Source organism: Panicum virgatum, chromosome 2K (assembly GCF_016808335.1).
Source record: "Panicum virgatum strain AP13 chromosome 2K, P.virgatum_v5, whole genome shotgun sequence".
NCBI classification, from domain to species: domain Eukaryota; kingdom Viridiplantae; phylum Streptophyta; class Magnoliopsida; order Poales; family Poaceae; genus Panicum; species Panicum virgatum.
This window is the reverse complement of record NC_053137.1, coordinates 23,665,972-23,685,783: the sequence shown is the minus strand read 5'-3', so window position 1 is coordinate 23,685,783 and position 19,812 is coordinate 23,665,972. Positions and strand designations below refer to the sequence as shown.

At 43.3% G+C, this 19,812-nt stretch overlaps 1 protein-coding gene and 1 long non-coding RNA gene across 6 annotated transcripts; one reads left to right on the top strand and one right to left on the bottom strand.

Annotated features, from left to right (window-relative positions):
- The first annotated feature begins 265 nt into the window (after positions 1 to 265).
- LOC120672342 lies at positions 266 to 4,271 on the top strand. 5 transcript variants are annotated; one of them, XR_005674079.1, is made up of 3 exons: positions 271 to 691; positions 3,488 to 3,592; positions 3,828 to 4,229. It is a non-coding gene; the product is annotated as an uncharacterized LOC120672342 (long non-coding RNA). The 5 variants fall into 5 exon arrangements; XR_005674077.1 differs by having other exon boundaries at positions 301 to 691; positions 3,516 to 3,592; XR_005674076.1 differs by having other exon boundaries at positions 372 to 691; positions 3,513 to 3,592.
- A 130-nt stretch (positions 4,272 to 4,401) lies between these two features.
- On the bottom strand, positions 4,402 to 18,996 carry LOC120672333 (sodium/proton antiporter 1-like). Its single transcript, XM_039952674.1, has 10 exons — positions 18,675 to 18,996; positions 11,527 to 11,700; positions 11,201 to 11,329; positions 9,805 to 9,981; positions 8,632 to 8,738; positions 7,790 to 7,910; positions 6,336 to 6,397; positions 5,940 to 6,242; positions 5,199 to 5,493; positions 4,402 to 4,776 (listed from the first exon to the last, which is right to left on the bottom strand). Exons 1-10 carry the CDS (start codon positions 18,909 to 18,911, stop codon positions 4,657 to 4,659), a joined length of 1,725 nt encoding a protein of 574 aa, XP_039808608.1. The 5' UTR covers positions 18,912 to 18,996; the 3' UTR covers positions 4,402 to 4,656.
- Positions 18,997 to 19,812: the final 816 nt, after the last annotated feature.

Here is a 19,812-nt window from a genome sequence, read left to right as displayed (position 1 = left end):
AAATATACACAGATTGAGAGTTTTTGCAACACCTTCACAAAAAATAGTCATTTTCGGTGTGATCCATAAATACCTTCACCACCAAAATAGCTTTTTGTGAGAGTTTTTGGTCCACCTACACGAAAATAAAAAAAAAACATGAGTGTTTTTCATCACTCTCACGAAAATTGAGCCCCCACCCCCACCCCATCATGGAATCTCCGTTTTGCAGTAGCGTGTGGCTCATCCTCCACATCCACCAATTCAGCGCTGATTGGATTCGGTTCAAGCAAAGCTCTCCCCGCTAGATCCATGGAGCACCGACTTTGGACGATCTGCCCACATCTCCGTGCATCTTTCGGTGAGAACCACGTCGCCATCATGCTACGACGGAGCAGCTTACAGCATCGGCAGATGGCGATTTCATTCCGTGCTCCGAGCGAGACGAAGCAGAAGCTGATTTCAGGTCTGGACAATAATGCTGCCAGCATCATTGCCAATTGCCCTCCACGCATCACACAGAGGCCGGTGAATAGGCGATCGAGACGAATATATAACGCCCGTCCACCGCGCCACATACAAATCTTCCCAATCTCTGCGCCATAACAGCTTGGACTACGCTAAAGCTTCGTGCAGCAGCCGAGGTTTCTTCACCAGGTCCTCCCAAGAACTGCTACGCGTCTCTGCTCCTTTCCTAATCGGCATACTCGGGGTAAATGCACTCCATCTCTCCTAGCTATACTGTTTTTACTTCCGCCGTTGCGCATCCTTATCCTTACAGAGAGAGAGAGAGAGAGAGAGAGAGAGAGAGAGAGAGAGAGAGAGAGAGAAGTTGCTCAAATCGCCACAGCACAGACGTAATAGGAACCACTTTTTAAGCTTGATCTTCTCTGTGGCGTGAAGAAAATGGACCGGAAACCCTCAAGTTGCTACCATACCATGTTAGTTTCTTCATCACTACCATGATAATTAGTTTCTGTTGTGGACACGTTCTTTGGGAGGAAACTCCAGCGGGGGAAGAAGGCCCAGGGGGCAAGATACGGCTATTTATGGACTTTGTTTGAGTTTGTTGGGTTCCCGGATTGGATTAGCTGGCCGGTTATATTTGGTTAATTTATTTAGGAGCTTTGAGATTTGCTATATATGTATTAGCCTTCGGGAAAATAAAGGATTTTAAGCAGAGATAAACGCTAAAGTCATGAATCTCCCTACTATCGAGTTCATCGATCCAATAATCTAGCCATAATAGTTTCCCACCTCTCTACCTTATAGAAATCTATTTATCACGCACTCGGCTGCAAGCAGAGCTGTCACACAAGGAATCGCTGCTCGTTGTTCGCCTTCCTCGCTGGCTGGTGGTCGGAGTTCGGGGTGGAGGTTGCCGGTGGTCACCGTACCACCGGCAACCTTAGAAGGGAGCAGGTGGAGGTAGGAAAGCCCGGCGGCGGAGGCGGGTTGCGAGGGCGGCGCGGCAAGGCAGCGGGACTGCCAACGATCGGGATAACCAGTGGGCCGGATTTGGGGTGGGAGTGGTGGACCGGAGGCGACGATATCGCCGGGATGGTTGGTTGGGTTGGGGGGGTGGCAATCGCAGCTACGATGAATTAGATGCACCAGGATCACCTGCGGACTGATTTTATGGTGACAAAGATAATGCATATAGCTATCCATGAGCTTTATGCTATGAAATTAGTGGTTTGCTTGATGACTTAGAAAGGCTTAGCGTTGAATGTGATAGTAAACGATTACCATCTTAGCTGCTTATAAATTGTCATATTATAATTTGAAAGCCGTGGTACCATGCACGGGTACCAATAAGTTAGTCTTGGCACAATGTTGTGATGGTGTTGCTGAACCATCTAATGCATTCTACCCCTGTGCGTATGCTGTTGCTGAACCACACTTGGTGTATTCGCCTAAGTGTGGGAGTCGAATTTCCAACCCAATGGTGTCAAACTGTCAAAGCAAAGTCACAGCAAGGAACCTGGGTGTTTTCCATGCCTTACACTTGAAACGTGAGCCGTGGTCATCTTAGTGCGTCTACTACGCAGTTTACCCAGGTGCGTGCTGAATAATCTGGCAACAAAGAATCAGAAATTTCCTTGTGCTGTCCACTGCTGCCATACACTACACTGCAAATTATGCATACCTCGGTGAGGGGGGAGGCTATTCATCACGCGCGCTGGTGTGATGCAGGCCATCACAGGAGAATTCTGCCACTCCTGTTCATCTTCCTCGGGCAACTGTAGCTGGTGTGGGGTGGAGGGTTGCTGGGATCTTGTGGCCACCACCTTAGTGTGGGGGGTGGAGGGTTGCTGGGATCCGGTGGCCACCGGCGACCATGGAAGAGGGGGTGGGGGTAGGGGGGGAAGCCCAGCGGTGGTGGCGCGGCGAGGTGGCGGGATGGGAGAGCTCAAGAACTCGACATTATCGGGTTAGCATAGGGGTGGGTGGTGGAGGCACTACTACAAAATTCATTTTCCGAGGCGGTTGGAATGGGTTTTCCGAGGCAGGCAACCACAACCGCCTCAGACCATCGTCGCGGTAAATGCCATATTTACTGAGGCGGTTTGGTGCCCGCCTCGGTAAATAAAAATAAAACAAAAAAAGAAAGCCCACGGAGCCCATCTAGGGCCCGCCAAGCCCATCGCGGCAGCACCACCCGCCGTTCAGATGCCCGTGTAGCCCCGCAGAGCCCCGCCGCTATGGAGATCCGCCGCCGTGGAGCCCCACTGCCGTGCAGCCCCCACGCGCTCAAGAACACGCCGCCGTGAGATCCCCGCCGGACGGTGAGAGAGGGACGAGGGGCGGTCGGACGGCGCTGGGAGGAGAGGAAGGAGGGGCGTCCGCGTCCAGTCGGTGCGCTGCCCCCTACTCGAGGCCCGTCGACGAGGGGAGAGGCCTGCTGCCCCATGCTCGAGGCCCGCCGGTGAGGGGTGAGGTGATCCGGCCGCCTTGCACCGGCACCGGTGAAGGGGAGGCTGCCACCGCCTGGGGCTCTGCTCCGCCGCGCTTGGGGCTCCCCCGCCGCCACCGCCTGGGGCTTTGCCGCCGCCGCCGTCCGGGGCCCCTGCTGCCGCGCCGCCCGCTGTGGAGAGGGAGAGGAAGAGGAGAGGGGGCGGCGGCTGTGGAGAAGGAGGGGGGGGGTTCGGCGCCGCTGCCACTTGGTGCGCCAGTGGGGGTGGGGGGAATGTGGATAGAGCTAGGGTATTGGAAAGGGAGTATATATACGTGTGTTCACAATTGGGCTTTTCGGGCTTGCGGGCTGGGCTTGATTTACCGAGACAGTTGAGTTATAATGAATGCCTCGGTTATTCTATTTACCGAGACGGTTACGTTAGGATGACCGCCTCAGTTAATCAATATTAACCGAGGCAGTCAATTTAAGGAAAACCGTCTCGATTAATCGATTTTACGAGGCGGTTAATAAAAAATGACCACCTCGTTTAATCACAAGCATTAATCGAGGCGGTTTTTTAACGTGCCCGCCTCCGAAGCCTTTTCAAAGCGCCTCGGTTAATCAATTTTTGTAGTAGTGAGGCGGCACGGAACAATGACCGGAGGGCAGGCGGATGAGTTCCAATCGCAGCCGCAATGAATAGACACCCCCTCGGTGAGTCCCTTTGTCGCTTTTGAAGTAATAAGGTCATTAGATTTCTAAGATTGCCCGCTAGACTGGAAGTATTGGAAAGGTTAAGGCAGCATGTATAAACTTTGCATTGATCGGGACGTCTGCTTTGTGCTTTGATAATTTAATAGTTGTGTTTTCAGATTGCCAGCATTTATCTATCTCTGTGGACTGGACTATCATTCATATCATTTCTATGCCTGCTAATTCTCGCTTTCAGGTGAGTCGTCATTTCCTTTTATGGTACATGCAGGAGGATGTGTGAGCTAAGTGTGAGCAAGATGGTGCATCCCCCAGCTGGAAATCATGAAGGGTCAGACATGAGTGATGTCAGAGGTATTTTTAGTAACATGCTGGTGTATTTCTAACATCAGGTATTTTTAGAGGAAACGAGAAAGGATTTTTCAACGATGCCTTTGTTGACACCTCACTTGCTGCAGTCCAGACTTCAAAGAACTACTGGCTGTCGTGCTCAATCTGAATAAGCTGCCTGTCCGCATTCATGTGACTGACAGCTAGTGCTGTTACCAGACACCTGCATTTGCCTTGCCCTTCAGCCGATGCTCATTCATGTAGCAACAATTAATGACAGTATACAAACACGCAATATCTGTATATCCGTAGGTTGTACTTCTACGTGATACTTCATTTTCGCTTTATCCTAGTCAAACTTTCCTAATTTTGACTAAGTTTATAGAAAAGTTCAATACCTTCAACATCAAATTTATTAGTTTCATTGGATCCATCATGAAACATGTTATAATATTGTAGTTATTCAGCCAGGTCGGTTAACATGGCATCAAGGTAAGTCACATTTTTTTTCCTTTCGAAAATGACTAAACGAGCCTGCATGTTCTTAGTAGCATACAAGGGACACAATTTGTTTTCTTTTGAAAATGACTAATAAGCTTGCTTCTGCAATAACCCAACATTTCTAATCTGCTAGTATAACACATCAGAGCTTACATACGATATGGAAGACAGTATTAATGATACTTTCTCCATATGTAAGGCGAGATCATGCTTACAAGAGTACAAAGACCAACCTTTTATGAGCCAGGAATAAATGGGATCTCGGCCAGTGATGTGGGAAGAGTTAGATGGAGATTTTGAGCAGCTAGATATGAGATTATACCTGCTGCATAACCTGCAAGAGCAAAACCGCTCACCTGCCAACACAAAAGGAACATGAAAAGATGAATAATTGGTTACTAGAATATCGTGCAAACCAGTGGGCAAAATAACTCAACTAAGAATTCTAGCAATAAGCATATGAACGATCATGGAAGTTATGGAAGTTGTATGTAACCTTTAGGCAGCAATAGTATATTCATTTAGCTACACCTTAATACATTTATACAAATAAGTGGACTGCAGTAATCAACTAAGGTAAAGGTAGTCATGTTTGCTCAACACTACGCTCCTTAAAAGGTCTAATAGCAGACAGAGACTGGATTCAACAGTTTATCAGGGAAACATAGGAAAATGCACTTCAGCACAGAAAAAAAGGTTCTGCAGTATATGGTACATGCATTAACTCATTAGGCTGTTACCTAGCACCTCATCATATTTGAACAAAAGAGAAGATTACCTTGCGAAAATACCAAAAGAAATCCACCTTTTCGATTCCCATAAAAGCAACTCCTGCTGCAGAGCCAATGATAAGCATTGAACCTCCAGTACCAGCACAGAATGCAATAAGCTGCCAGAAGTCCGAATCTTGAGGATATGAAGTCAGGTCATACATTCCCATCGTTGCAGCAACAAGTGGAACGTTGTCTATAACTGCTGATGCCACACCAATTGCACTAGCAATAAGATCACCATTTGGAATATTGGCATCAAGATAATTCGCTAACTGCCTCAAGATCCCAGCAGATTCCAGGCTAGTGCCAAAAGAGAGAAAAACTATTAGCAAATGAAGAAAATATGATTGGTAATGGACTAGACTGCAAATAACAGGACAGCTGCTTTTTCATTACACTAGCACCATAAACTTGTACAGTTCATTGTAAACGTACATTACATTTAGTTAATTATCATATCACAAACAGAACTTTGGCCTAAATGACATTTACGATGGCAAATAATTGCACAAATAAATAATTAGTCTTATCTTTAAGATATACTCCAACTAATCTTACCATCTCTATGCCAGCTCATAATTGCTATAATTTCACAGTAACCATGGCCCGACAGCATACAGCCCTGTACTTTATTTTTATTTTGAGAATATACTTTGAATATTAACAATTATGTATGCCAGATGTATACAATTCTCAGTGGTGTATGCATTTCTGAAATAATTTTAGTAAGGGAGTGAAGGATTTACCTGCCAACTGATAAAAGGATACCTAAGAAGAATAAAATTCCTTGTGTATCAATCCGTGACAGGGCCTGCGGAACTTTTAGTCGCTGCCTCTCAGAGTCTCCAAAATGTATTGCATCCGTCAGGATCCAGAGAATCCCAAGACCAAGCAGCATACCCATGAAAGGTGGCAGACCGGTGAGAGCTTTAAAGACTGGGACAGACACTAAAGCTCCAAGTCCTACAGCCAATACGAGTTGTCCCCGAGGAGCCATCTGCTCTGATGACAGCATGCTGGAAGATTTCTGAGATGTTCCATTCGCTTCACTATTTGCAATGTATACAAAATGTTAAATCAGGTACAGTTAAAACTGTTCCTTTTCATATGGAGTATATCATAAGTTGTCACAAGTTAACTACCTGGTGAGGGACATCAGAGCCAGTGGGACTGCCAATGAAACAACTGAGGGAATAAACAAGCCCTACCAGATCATAAACCAAACAGCAGATTTCACAATCAAATGAAGCAGTGTCTTGCTGAAAAATAAACAACATAACAGCACAACAATGGGCCAAGCTCTATCCTACAAAGCAAGTAAATAATGGAAATGGAAATCAATATAAAGCAACCGGTTTCCCTAAAAATATCAGATACCAAAAATTATCTCAAAGAATATTGGCCTTTTGTATGAGCAACCACATGATTAGTTAACTAACATTTACATGATGTTAACTTTCAATGACATTTTAAAACTTGAGTCACCAGATCCACCAGGCGATGTCATGTTCATAACAGATATGTGAAATGAATATGTAATTCAAGTGTGCAGCTGGACCTTCCATAAAGCTATAGAAGTCCCCAATATGGTCTAGAATCTATAGGAAAATGTCTTTGTTCAAAACAATGAATCAATAACTCAGATTATGAATAAAATTAATGTTGTTTGTCCAGCATGCAATGAACTTCTTAATTTCTCTAACGAATTAATCCGATAAAATCTGCCGGACACATTACACCAAACAGTGACAATGCCTTATTTTCTTTCTTTTACTATGTACATTTTGTTTATCATGAAGCATGGAAAGAAGGATTCCAGGCTTGTGCAAGCAGCCCTTAAAAACTTGAATAAACATAATCCATCTAAATTGTAACGTAGCTATCTATTTAGCATTTCATCATTCAAGGCAATAAAATGGAGACTTAACAGTTTCCAACAAAGCTCGGCAATCTAAATTTCATGTATAGATATAGTAGCTGCTTTGCTTTGTTGTGGCCATTCTGTAATTTCTGCAATATTACTTTCCAGTTTTGTGATGGGCAGATCTTTCAACTATATTGATCTAATCCAGTCACCTAATTTTTTGCACCATGGAAGAGTAATACATACTGTGAGGAATTTCAAACAGTGTGTTGGAAAAAAGAAAGATATAGATATTTGGCAGAATACAAAATACATCATTTTGTGTTGTTGTTGTTGTTATTGTTGTGTGTGCGTGTGGGTGGGGGCTAAAATTTTGTGTCATCCTTTAGTAACATCTTCTGCAGACAAATTTAGATGTTCTCCACTTCTCACTTCTCCTAAGCAAGTTGCTAATATTTTATACATGCTGCTCTGCTGTGAGTTCGAGAAAAATATTTATGACTTCTGCACATAAAAAGCCAGGCATTATCTGATTTTTGAAATTTTGGATTGATTGCAGACACGATTATTAAAATCTTGACAAATACTAATCATTAACAACTAAAAAAGACAATATATCATGAAACGTCAATGAAACCTTAAAGCATTTTAGAGAGTAGAGAGCACCAAATGTAAGGAAATTTATTTGTGCAGGCATATTGCAGTACATAACAACAGACGTGAAAAACTGACCTGCATTATTTTCAATGTTGTAACCTGACCATGAATCCACAACATAGTGGTTGTCACATCACCAATTGGTGTCCATGCACCGCCAGCATTCGCTGCTATTACAACAACACCACCTAACAACCTGTCCCAATAAGAAAATGTTTTACTCGTTCAAGAAACTCAATAACATTCCTACAAACTATTTATGGATGGAGCTAGGGAGTAAAAATTCCTTTAGATCAAACTTAAATGGTGCGCACACCTTTTCTTTCTCGAACATACGTGAGGTCTGTGTATCTTTGTATTAAGAGAAAAGGAGGTTACAGTCAACCCATTACAGTAGCAACTGTATCACCTCTGCAATTGAGGCTTCAGCAGGCTGCATTGAGTTGTGTCAACCTCTATTGCCATGCTCTACCATTAAAAGAAAAAATTAATACCAACAACCCACTTGGTGAAAGTATGAAAACTACAATGGATTGGGCTCAAACCCCAACACACACAAAAAAAGGAGGGGAAAACCCTTAATTATCACCAAATATAGGTGACAAATAAGAGTTGTCCGTCCCCTTTTTTTGCGGACATGATCCCTAACAATCTTAGCCCACTATTTAAGTAAATGTAAATGCTATTGGCCCCGCTATTTAAGTAAATGTAAATGTTATTGCTCCCGCTATTTAAGTAAATGTTAATGTTATTGCCCCCGTTATTTAAAACGTTGCCAGATAGAGCAATCATAAAATGGACATATGTATAGTGGTGCAAGGATATGGTCATCATGAGCCAAAATAATGACATAATAGTTAGAAGAAAATTATTAGATCATGTGCAGATATAACAGGCGAGTTGAAAAAAAATCATACTTTCTATATTCTGATGGAGGTACTAATTTCCGAAGCAATGACACCATCACAATAGTGGACGTCAAGTTGTCAAGGATCGCACTCAGGAAGAAAGTTACTATACCAATCTGAAAAGGTAAATAATTCATCCTTGAAAAATATAGCAAGATATTAAACAGTTTTACAATTAAGAAACAAATTAATAGTTCAAGGTAGTTGGTAGGGGTGTCATGCGCATACTTTAGATGGCCACGACCATGAACACAAATTTTGCGACCTTTGGTGTTGCCTGGCCGCTGCACCATAATAGTAGGGATACAGGAATTTAGTCTAATCTAATCTAACAAACCCACCCTGGGCCTGGTGTACCCGCCCAAGGGAGGTTCCGTGCTGACATCTCCTCCGCCAAATGGGTACTCATGAGCTGGAGATGAAAGGGACAGCTAATTCTTTATTTCGTATTTTACATAAGTATATGTGCCTGCATAATCCATGATTAATTCTAGTCCAAATTTGAAAGCAAGCATGGCTCGGGATAATTGATTGATTAGGGTGCAAAGCACATGTACAAGATATATAGGCAAGGATGTAATACGGTTGTGGAAACAATGCCAATCAACGAAGACCCTTGCCTAATCTAGATACTTGACCTAGAAGCTACTCGGGAGGGGGGCCAGTGCACGGCCAACAGACCCGTGCGGCCAACAGCCATACAGCCCAATGGGTCGGCCTAACCAGCCTACCATATCATCTAACAAAATTAAACTGCACAAACAATGACCAGAGTATGTCGTAAGGGAAAATTGTGGAAAAAAGCGTATATATGGAGAGAGAAAATATCAGAAGTCTAACAGCAACAGTAACAAGAAAGCCTTTGTCCCAAGCAAGTTAGCATACCAACGCAAAGGCAGGGTGAGCTAGAATTCTATAGAAAATTGTAAAAAATGTAGTATTTCTCAACTGCTAAGATATCACCGGAGTTGGAATTTAATAACAGCTTAAATTTGTGCATAGACCTTTACAAATTGCTGCATAATTGAAGATTCATAGTCTCAAAGAGGTAACATTGAAGTATTTATGTGTAGCAATCCTATTAGTACACCACCGGCAAAACAGTTTCTTTTGTTAACTCTTAGGTATTATACAAAGTGCGTGCACAGTACAATGGATAAAGTATATGTTAAAAAAACTCACCACCCACAGAAGAGTTTTAGGGCTTCGAGTAGATATATTATCAGTCACCAACTTGAAACCTTGATGAGCATCAACAATCTCCACAATGGTCATTGCACCAAGCAAGAAAAATACTATTTCACTGACTTCAGCAGTTGTGTGACTTAACTCTTCAACAGCTACATCAACCGAGGGAGCCTACATCCAGCAGAAAAATAGAAAAGAATAAAGGCCAATAGGAGAATATCATATACAAATGCTTGAACGGACAGTTTCAACAGAAAAAATAATTATAATCCCTCCATGTGTTAAAATGTTGGCACTTTAAATAAAAAAAACTTGGCCTGCAAGGGGAAGAAACCCCCCGAGCATTGAATAAGAGAAGCCCTCTCACGCAAGCCAAGAAACCCCCCGAACCCTTGCCCCATAACCAGTGTGAGAGCAGACCGTAGCAGGTCAGAACCTATTTTCCATGTGCTTTGGCATGTAGGCAGGCGAGGGGATTTTTTTTAACCCCGGCCTGAAATTCACTCCCACCGGGAGTCGAACCTAGGACCTGAGGAGTGCTATTGAGGCCACCTAACCAATCCAGCTAGGCACCTGTTCACTTGGCACTTTAAATAGACACTCACAAACAAAGTTACACCATATTATTCATCTGTAGTTCTGTATTGGGACCATAGTCACAAAGATTCGGGGTTGATGGGGTCGAGGGACGGGATCGAGGAACGAGATATGGTCCTCGTGAGAGGTTTTTACAAGGCGGGAACGAAAACGACCCCGCGTTTCCGGGACGGGATCGGTGTTTCCAGGTCGAGGAACGGTACCCTCGACCACGAATCATGTGACTATGATTGGGACAACCCAACTCAAAATTTCATCACAAACATGCAAAGATGCAGATAGATTTTATTCTAATACTAGACCCGAGTTTCCAGGATCAAATAAAGCAAAATTTGTTCTTGCCACAAGACATGATGGCATCTAGTTTTACTTTCTTCCATTACGAGTCCACATGACAATTAGACTGCCATAGTTGTCGAAAATATATTAAGTTTTTAATGCTCACAACTCTAGAATCTTCTTATTAACTAAATAAGCTAAAATAATGAGAAAGATAGATTAGAGAGAGGAATAAAGCGGCCATGGCCTCCAATGTTCCATAATTTTGTTACAGATTTATTAATAATAAGTAATTTTCGAGCTTAGCTAATCATGATGCCAATATGAGGTTCAATACCTAATAAGATCACAACCAGTCTATATTGTAATATTTTCAACTCTCAACAAGTGATAATCAAGATAAAACAACTGAGCTTTAAAACACATGATTGATAGCTTGAATTTTGAGACAATTGCTGAAGTCTTGAAGTTGTTATTTAAGAAGTCTTGAAGATTGTTTCACAGAGTAGCTTACCCCAATGCTTCTGACAACCCATAGGCAGACAGCCATCAATATTCCGACTCCACTTTTGTTAAATGCCAGTGACTCTTCAAAAATGATACCTGCATAGCCAAGAGCAAAAACCAGTACCATTGCGATGTCCTGCAAAAGGAAATATTTTAATAATGCATGCAAAATAATAATTACTATTGTATGCATAACAAAAAAGGGAAATGATAAAACTGTGTTCACAACAATCATTATTACCACACAATAACAATAAGATAATGAGATTAAAATACACAGTTAAACTAATAAAAGAGGGAAATGCCTGAACAAGATGCAAGGACTTAACTGACCTGATTAGCAGCAACCCAGGAATGATTTATTGCAGCTGCCCCAGCCAATGCTGTTGCAAAGATAGTCAAAGCTTTCAGAAGATCATCTTTTGGTTTGTAGTTAGCTTCAAAGTACTGTGAGCTAACATCATCAAGTGAGCATAAAGGGTCACAATTCCCTGTTGTGTCCAGAAGCTGAAATTTTAGTGAAACAAAAAAGCATTAATAACTGCATAGGACTGACTAGCAACTACCAACCCCAGCATAATACACTTGCAAACAACACAGATACTGTGCCAAGAATTCGTATGCAAGGACACAGAAATCTCTATCAACAAGTAGTTTACTGATAAATGGGAATAAATTGGTAAGCTATTTGTGCAATGGAAACTGTGTCACTAAAGTTAAATTAACAAAATTACTTGTATATGTAGTTATGCACCGTCCACCATATGGTAGTTGCACTCATTGATGAAAATAAATTGTAAGATTGACAGATAAAAGTTGTAGAATCTAAACAGCTGTGTTTTTCCTCTGAATGGTCTTGTTCTTCAAGTTTTATCCAAGCATGATGTGTGGGTGGAAAATGCAGATGAAATTCTCACTTGAACAAAAAACTCCGGAACTCGCTAGTTGCAGAAAACTTATTGATACTAGAAATCAGCATAGTATAATCTTGAAGACTGTGGAGTGTGGAAACCAAAGCAAGTCGTATGCTTGTAGATTCAACCTAATATCCCTTCATTATAACTTACAATTAAGACTACCATCAGGCAATGTGTTCCATGCTATTTTTCTGCAGCCATGTTTGACGAGATCTGGTTCATGGCCAGTAACTAGTTGTCAATTTTATAGAAACTCTTTCATGAGAGCTTCACTGAGATGCTAGAAAATAGTTGCTGTTAGTATTGATCTCCACCATTTGGGCCCAACGGACCAAATGGACCCTGACTCGCGCCCTGATCGGGGGCGCTCAGCCCATGGAAGGCTGGTGGGCCCCCGTCGCGCAGCCCCATAAAAGGAGGTGAGGACCAGCGGCACAAGGCACGAGGTTCGCCGCAGCTACAGTTCCTACCATCCTAAACCCTAACCCAATTTAGAGAGGGGGGCTGTCAGCGACGGGAAGCTCCACCGTGCCGCGCCGTCGCCGCCACTGCCTCGCCGTCGACTACAACACCGCCAACCCTGCACTGCGCGTCGCTGCCCTATAGCGCAGAACGCCACCGACGAACCTGTAGAGGCTACCAGCGAGGTATTTCTTCTACAGAAAGGGAGTACAACCCGCCGATCTACTCCTAGAGGTCCTAAAGATTCTAACAATGGTATCAGTTAGCCGATCTAGCGAGTAGATCGAGTTTTGGGTAAAGAAATCAGAATGAAAAGAAGAAGAAAAGATTTCGATTCGAATTGGATCGACAGAAAGGATCACAAACCCTAGCCAAGAAAGGGCCGTGGGACATACCTGCTGCGCCACCACCGGCCGTCGGCCGTGTTGGTCTCCACCGCCGGTAGTCACTCGACGCCGTGCATGAAAGAACAGAGGCACCGCTCCGGGCCGCCTCGCCGGCGCTCGGGCTCCAGAGCCTAACAGTAGAAAGTGATCGAGATAGGACAAAGAAATTCGATGCAAGTCGAACAAAGAAAGACCCGGACCCTAATTGATTCGGATTTGGGGATAGAATCGAAGAGAAAGAATGAATACATCGATCTTGGATCGAAAACGACGTCAAACCCTAACCCTAGAGCAAAGGGCGGCGGGTACTCACCGTCCACCGCCAACACCGCCGGCCACCGCTGCGCGGAAAAGTCCCGCGCCGCCGCTCGCTGGGGCGCGGCCCAGAGGGGCTCCGCCGCTCGTCGTCCGAGACGCCGAAGGCACGAGCGCGTGCAGGCTCGGGGCACCACCGCCAAGCCACTCGACGGCGGCGCGCTCCCGCATGGGCGGAGCGCGCGCGCCGGCGAGGGGGTCGATGGCGGCGCCAGCCACGCCTCCTCCGCGGTCGTCGTGGCCGTCGTCTCCTGTGGCCGCAGCCGCCGTCGTGGAGAGAGAAGGGGGAGGGAAAGAAATGTTCTAGGGTTTTCGGTGGGGGGCGGGCGTCGGCCGGGTTTTGATCCCGCGAGGGATGCGGCCGGCCGTCGGATCTGATCCGACGGCCAGGAGCGGTCGCCGCCAGTCGGGCCGGATTTGGCCCAAGAGGGAGCCACGTGGGGGGCGAAATCCCGGCCCAGGCCCACGCTGCGGCCTGGGCGCGGGGGAGGCGCGCGCCGAGTGGGCCGCGGGCCATTTTTCGCTTTTGGGCCGCCACCACAGTGGTGATTTTCAATGTTTTTTTTTCTATTTTTCAGAAGCATTTTCATAGTATTTTGAATGGGTTTGTTTATAATTTGATCCCTATTTAATTTTGCACCAACGTGTATATTGTTTAGAGATAAAAGTTCACAATATTGCTTCTGAAAAATAGAAATTCCTTCATGTTTCCACTGCAAAGTTTATATTGTTGCTCTTTAATTTAATTAGAACCAACGGGACAATTAAATTTTAAGAGCATGATTAAAGAGCTTACTTTGAGTAAGTTTTGTATAGTTTTTTCTCTATTCAATTTTGAACCAACGAGATAAATTGTTTAGAGAGAAAATGAGTACAAAGTACTGTTTCAGAAAAGAAAGAAATGTTTTCCGCTGTTATACAGTTGCTATCTTCCAATTAAGTCGGAACCAACGAGAAGTTTTAATTGGATGAATGGTCTAAAAGTATTAAATGAGTTTTTCCCTGTGGATATAAGATAGAAAAGCTTCCGCTGTTTAAAGTAAAAGTTGAGTTTTGGCATTATTCTGCCATTTGAAGTCTCAAAGTTGAATATTACTGGAATCACAAAGATATTTCTCATGGGTAGAGAAATTTAAAGTTAATTATGGTATTGTTATTTTCTGACCAACGTTGATGATAACATTATCATAATTTTTTTCATGAATCATACCTTGAAGTTTAAGGTCTCTGGTAAATGTTGCATCAAAGTGATCATTTCAGAGAATAGCTAAAGAACTGCTCTCAAACTAGAGAAATGTATTTTCTAGTTTGCGCTGCAATAAAGTTGATTATCCTCTAATTAAATTCGAACCAACGGGAGAATTTAATTTTGAGGAGCAGATATATGGTTTTAAAGTTTATTGAGTTTTCCATACATTAATTCCATTTCTGCCCAACGGTGATACAGAATTAATGTAAAAGATTATTCTATTTCTGCCCAACGGTGATATAGAATAGAACTTAAAGTATTGATTATTGACTTTTCAGACAAAGAGTTCTATGTTGTCCTTGAAGGACTAAAGATATTGAACTGGGTACTTGTGACTCAGAAAGAAAGAAGGTCATTACATAAGAGAATATATTCTCTGTAAAGAACGGCTTGACAGGAAAATTACTCAGGATATTTATCCAAGAAGAGTAGATAAAGCAATAAGAGTTCGTTTTGAGAAATGTCTCTTATGTACTCTCTATCAAGTAGAATTCATTATGAGTTCATTCAAAGTTGTGATAAGTCATACATGTTTAATTTGATCAACATCAGATTAAGTATGTGTGTCATGGAATATTCAGATTTATTTCTGAATTTGATTTGAACCGATCCTGACATTTTTGTTTGGATAAGTATGAAATAACCCGCATGACGGGATAAAGTTGGCATAGTGCTAATCTTGCATGTCGAGAGAAAGTTGTGATGACTCATGTACTGGTTTATCCCACACTGGGAGAAAAGTTTGGAGTAGCTTTGCTATTCTAGAATTGAACGGGCACTTCTATTGTGTCACAGAGATTAAGCACTCATTGAGTTTAATGAAGAATGGAAAGTTACATATGAACCTCAAGATAAGAAAGTTTTGCGAGCATGACTTGCTAAAGTATTGGTAATAGACTCTGTTGAGTTTGTGAAGTGAAATGAGGAAAAAGTACTGTCATATCGAATAAAGGACTCTAATGAGTTATCAAAATAAAGTGAATAAAAGGTACTCCCATACGAAAGTTAAGAAAGGTACTCCCCTGTAATGTGCATTGAATTAAGAAAATACTTTGTTCTGCATGACATAATCATGTGAATGAAGTAATAAAAGTTTCTCATTCACAAAGTTGTGAATAGTTTTCGAAATTGTGGCAGAAAAGTTCAAGCCACATTTCGAGGGGGAGAAATATGAGACAGTTAAGAAAGGTACTCCCCTGTAATGTGCATTGAAAGCAAAAGATGATCTATTAAAGAATGAATGTGACCGTCAGGGGGAGTACAACAGTCACTATAGTGATACCCCTATGTAAAGAAATGGCTAAATTCCGGCATTCATGCTGGACGACTCTCCAAGATAGTAAAATGGTGCTTACAGAGCACATATAAAGTTTTTAATAGATATAAAGTTTTAACAGATTGAACCCAAACAAGAGATTTACTGATATGCCATTTTTACAGAAGATGGAATAATCTGGGGGAGCATGGTATGTAGAGACCTAAGCCTTGAAGAGAAGTAGAAATGCGTGTCCACTTCGATGATTCAGGAGCAATAAATTACAGAAGATGAATAATGTAAAGAAGGGTCTTGTTATGCAAAGAGCAACAACAGCCCCATATAGAAAACAATGTACCAAGAAAAGAAATGGAGGTTGATTCCACCTCATTTGAAGAAGTCACGAGAATTCTATGGGCTAAGTCCGTGGAAAAGGAAAATAATTCCTAAAAGAGTCACCACAGTAGGTTGTAATGGACCTACAAAGAGAAATGTGACTCCAGAGGGAATAAGTTGATGAGAACTTTTCCAGTCTCATGCAAAGGATTCTAAGAATCATAATGACGTTAGTCGCGCATTATGTTTTGGAATTATATCAGATAGCTAAATGTTTACATGACACTACCTAACGTTTTGTCATGAAAAGAAAAGAATATATACAGGATACCACAAAAGGAAATCCATTTATGGATTGAAATAAGCCTTGAGACGGTGGTATCTAAAGTTCATTGAAATGGTGAGAAAGTTTGGGTTTTTAAAGGAATTAAGAAGGACAATAGTTTTTTAAGTGAAGTTAAAGAATGGGGAATTTGATTTCAACAACTTAAATGAAGATAACACCCTACTTATTAGTGGTGGTGTTAATCTGACATTATAGATAAAGAATTCTTATCCTCAAGTTTTTGATCTCGGTGGTTGGTTTTCGTTCTAAGAATTGAGACTCATTGAGATAAAAGAAAGGGGTATTATGATTATCACAAAGGCATACTCAGAAAAGATTCTAAAGAAATGAAGTATGCAAAGGAGTTAACCTACGCCTGTTCCTATCGTCAAGGGTAATGATTTTGGGAACCTTAATGTTCCAGGAATCCATATGCTTCAGCTGTTGGAAGTTTTATAGGCGCGCAAGTAAAGAATTTACCCTGACATAGTTTTGTGTATCCGGGTTCTTTTGGCAAAAGTTCAATCCAGATATAGATCACTGGAATGAAATTGAGAATGTCGGCCTCATGCTAAGTTGGAAAGAACAAGTACTCTCAAAAGGTTGTGAGTATAAAAGTAGAACTTGTGAAATATGTAGCGAAATCCACAATTGTCGCTAACTTTCACATTTGGAGGTTTTGTGTGGAAAAGCTCCAAAACAAAGCAATTATGATCAATGTGATGCAAAGATATAGTATAGCATGATACGAGGCCGAGGGACAGGCAAAATGCTTAAGTGAACCTGTACCCGGAGTTGATAATGGTTGACAACAGCAATAACCATTAAAATAGTTTGCTCCTATGACAACGAGTCAAGTGTGGTGCCAAACACATTGACACAAAGTTATACGTTGTAAAGGAGAAAGTCCGGAATCATGATGAAATGCATTGTGAGTATAAGTGACAGAAAGTGTCTGCGGATCCGCTTGCTAAAGGCTTGCCGCCCAGTGTGTACAGAGAACACACAATCGACATGGGTTCATGGTATAGCCTATGTTTTCCGGACGATAAAGGGCCCAAAGTTAAAGTACCTATTTCAGAACCGAGAGGTGTGTTGTAGCTGTTAAGTCTATCGGTTATTGACCGTGACGATGAGGCATGCTCATATGCACTAATCCGTGATGGAGTAGGTAAACAAAGAATAAAGAATGTTGAAAGTAAAGATTGAGATAAGTTAAAAGACAAGATGAGATCAAGGGGGAGAATGTTAGTATTGATCTCCACCATTTGGGCCCAACGGACCAAATGGACCCTGACTCGCGCCCTGATCGGGGGCGCTCAGCCCATGGAAGGCTGGTGGCCCCCGTCGCGCAGCCCCATAAAAGGAGGTGAGGACCAGCGGCACAAGGCACGAGGTTCGCCGCAGCTACAGTTCCTACCATCCTAAACCCTAACCCGATTTAGAGAGGGGGGCTGTCAGCGACGGGAAGCTCCACCGTGCCGCGCCGTCGCCGCCACTGCCTCGCCGTCGACTACAACACCGCCAACCCTGCACTGCGCGTCGCTGCCCTATAGCGCAGAACGCCACCGACGAACCTGTAGAGGCTACCAGCGAGGTATTTCTTCTACAGAAAGAGAGTACAACCCGCCGATCTACTCCTAGAGGTCCTAAAGATTCTAACAGTTGCATCTCACTGTTGATGTAAGACACATTCTCAAGACTCCTCATAATATTTATTTCGCTGAAGTCAAAAACTACATTTCTAGATCACATTGAAATCTAAGGAATGAGCGTCAGCTATCACCACTAGGCAGCATGTTTGTTTGAGCTTCTAGCCAGCTGCATGATTCTCGCACAGCTTCCAGAAAGCCAAAAGCTCAGAAATGCTGATTTTATATGGAAAGCTGAAAAGCTCAGTTTTCTGAGCTTTTTTTTAGCTCTTTGAACCCAAAAGGTTAAAAGCATCGCCTAAAGCTATTATTAACTTTTCGGGAAAAAAAAAGGTCCAAAAGTGCATCTCAACAAACAGGCCCTAAATGCCACACGATTCCAACAAGGATCCGAGTACAAGATTGATTACACGCATACTGCCCGAGTGTCCGCGGCAGCACGGGTTCAGTCAAGCACTCAAGCTTTATTTTACCGACATGCAGCAGCAAGCATAACAAATCCAGCGGGGTCGCTGGGTAATAAGCAACTAGAACGAAGACGAGACCCAAACCCAAGAGGAGAAGAACTGAAGAAGCGGCCGTACCTCGTAGTCGTCGATCTCCTCGGGGGGCACCGCCGGCGGCGGCGGGGGCGACGAGGAAGGGGACGAGGCGCAGCGGAAGCGGAGGCCGCGGCGCCACCGCTGGGCGTGCGGGAATGGACCCACGGCAACCTCCAGCGAGCGGTGGCGCCGCCGGAGGAGGGCGGCGGAGGCGGGGAGGGAAGGGGAGGCCGCCGTCCGGGCGGCGCCGAGCATGCAGCAGGAGAGCGCCATTGCCATGCTTCGCTGCTGCGGCTGAAGGAATTTTGGGGCCGCCTTCTTCTGACACGAATGGATGAGGAGCGAGTAGCGCCTAGTGATTCGGCTACTTGAACCTTTCAAAAAAAATTCGGCTACTTGAGGCCTGAAACTTTATTTTTCGAAAGACGAGGCCTGTACAGAAACTTGTGGCGCAATCTCAGCCTCTGATGAGTTCTTTCTCTGTTAACCTGTGGTTTCTGGAATTCGATTAGATATTGTTTCTTTCTTCTTCTTAATTTTATTAGATTTTATTATTACATATTCATAAAACCAATATTTTACGGTCGTCCGAACTAATCGCGATTAGTCACGATTAGTCGGGCTTATCGTTCCCTTGGCACCGATAAGGAGCAACGACTGGGTATGAGCGACTAGAATTCTAGTCATCCGATTAGTCATCGATTAGTCGCGATTAGTCATCGATTAGTCGCGATTAGTCGTTCGATTAGGTAGGAAAACGATCAGATTTGCAGTAATAGGCCGCGTCAACTGTGTGGTTGGGCTGCTGGGCTCGCATTATGCCCATTAGGTTTTAGGTATATATGCACAAATGCATGTGCCTCGGACCTGCTGTCACCCAAATCTCACAAGTGAGTGACCAACTGACCGTCATTACGGTGTTCGTGCTTGATATACACTATGTAATGTATAGTATACATATAATATTGGTCCTAGTACGATAGGACGACTATATAGACGACTAGACTCGACTAATCGGCCTGATCGACGACTAATCTTGACTAATCATCTTTTCGGTGCCATGGCGACTATGTCCGACTAGACGATTGTAAAACATTGCATAAAACAAGCTTTCGCACAATCACTACGTCCAGGATTTGAGACGGGAATATACTTTATAGTAGCAACACGAGCTCGCCAA

Bases quoted from the DNA above. Each gene is read 5' to 3' on its own strand.
- LOC120672333 (XM_039952674.1), bottom strand. From the start codon at position 18,911: ATGGCAATGGCGCTCTCCTGCTGCATGCTCGGCGCCGCCCGGACGGCG. The intron at 6,243-6,335 runs GTAGTTAACTTG...CATTGCAAATAG, and splicing joins GCTCTGATGTCCCTCACCAG to TGAAGCGAATGGAACATCTC. The intron at 5,494-5,939 runs GTAAATCCTTCA...TTTTGGCACTAG, and splicing joins ATCCTTTTATCAGTTGGCAG to CCTGGAATCTGCTGGGATCT.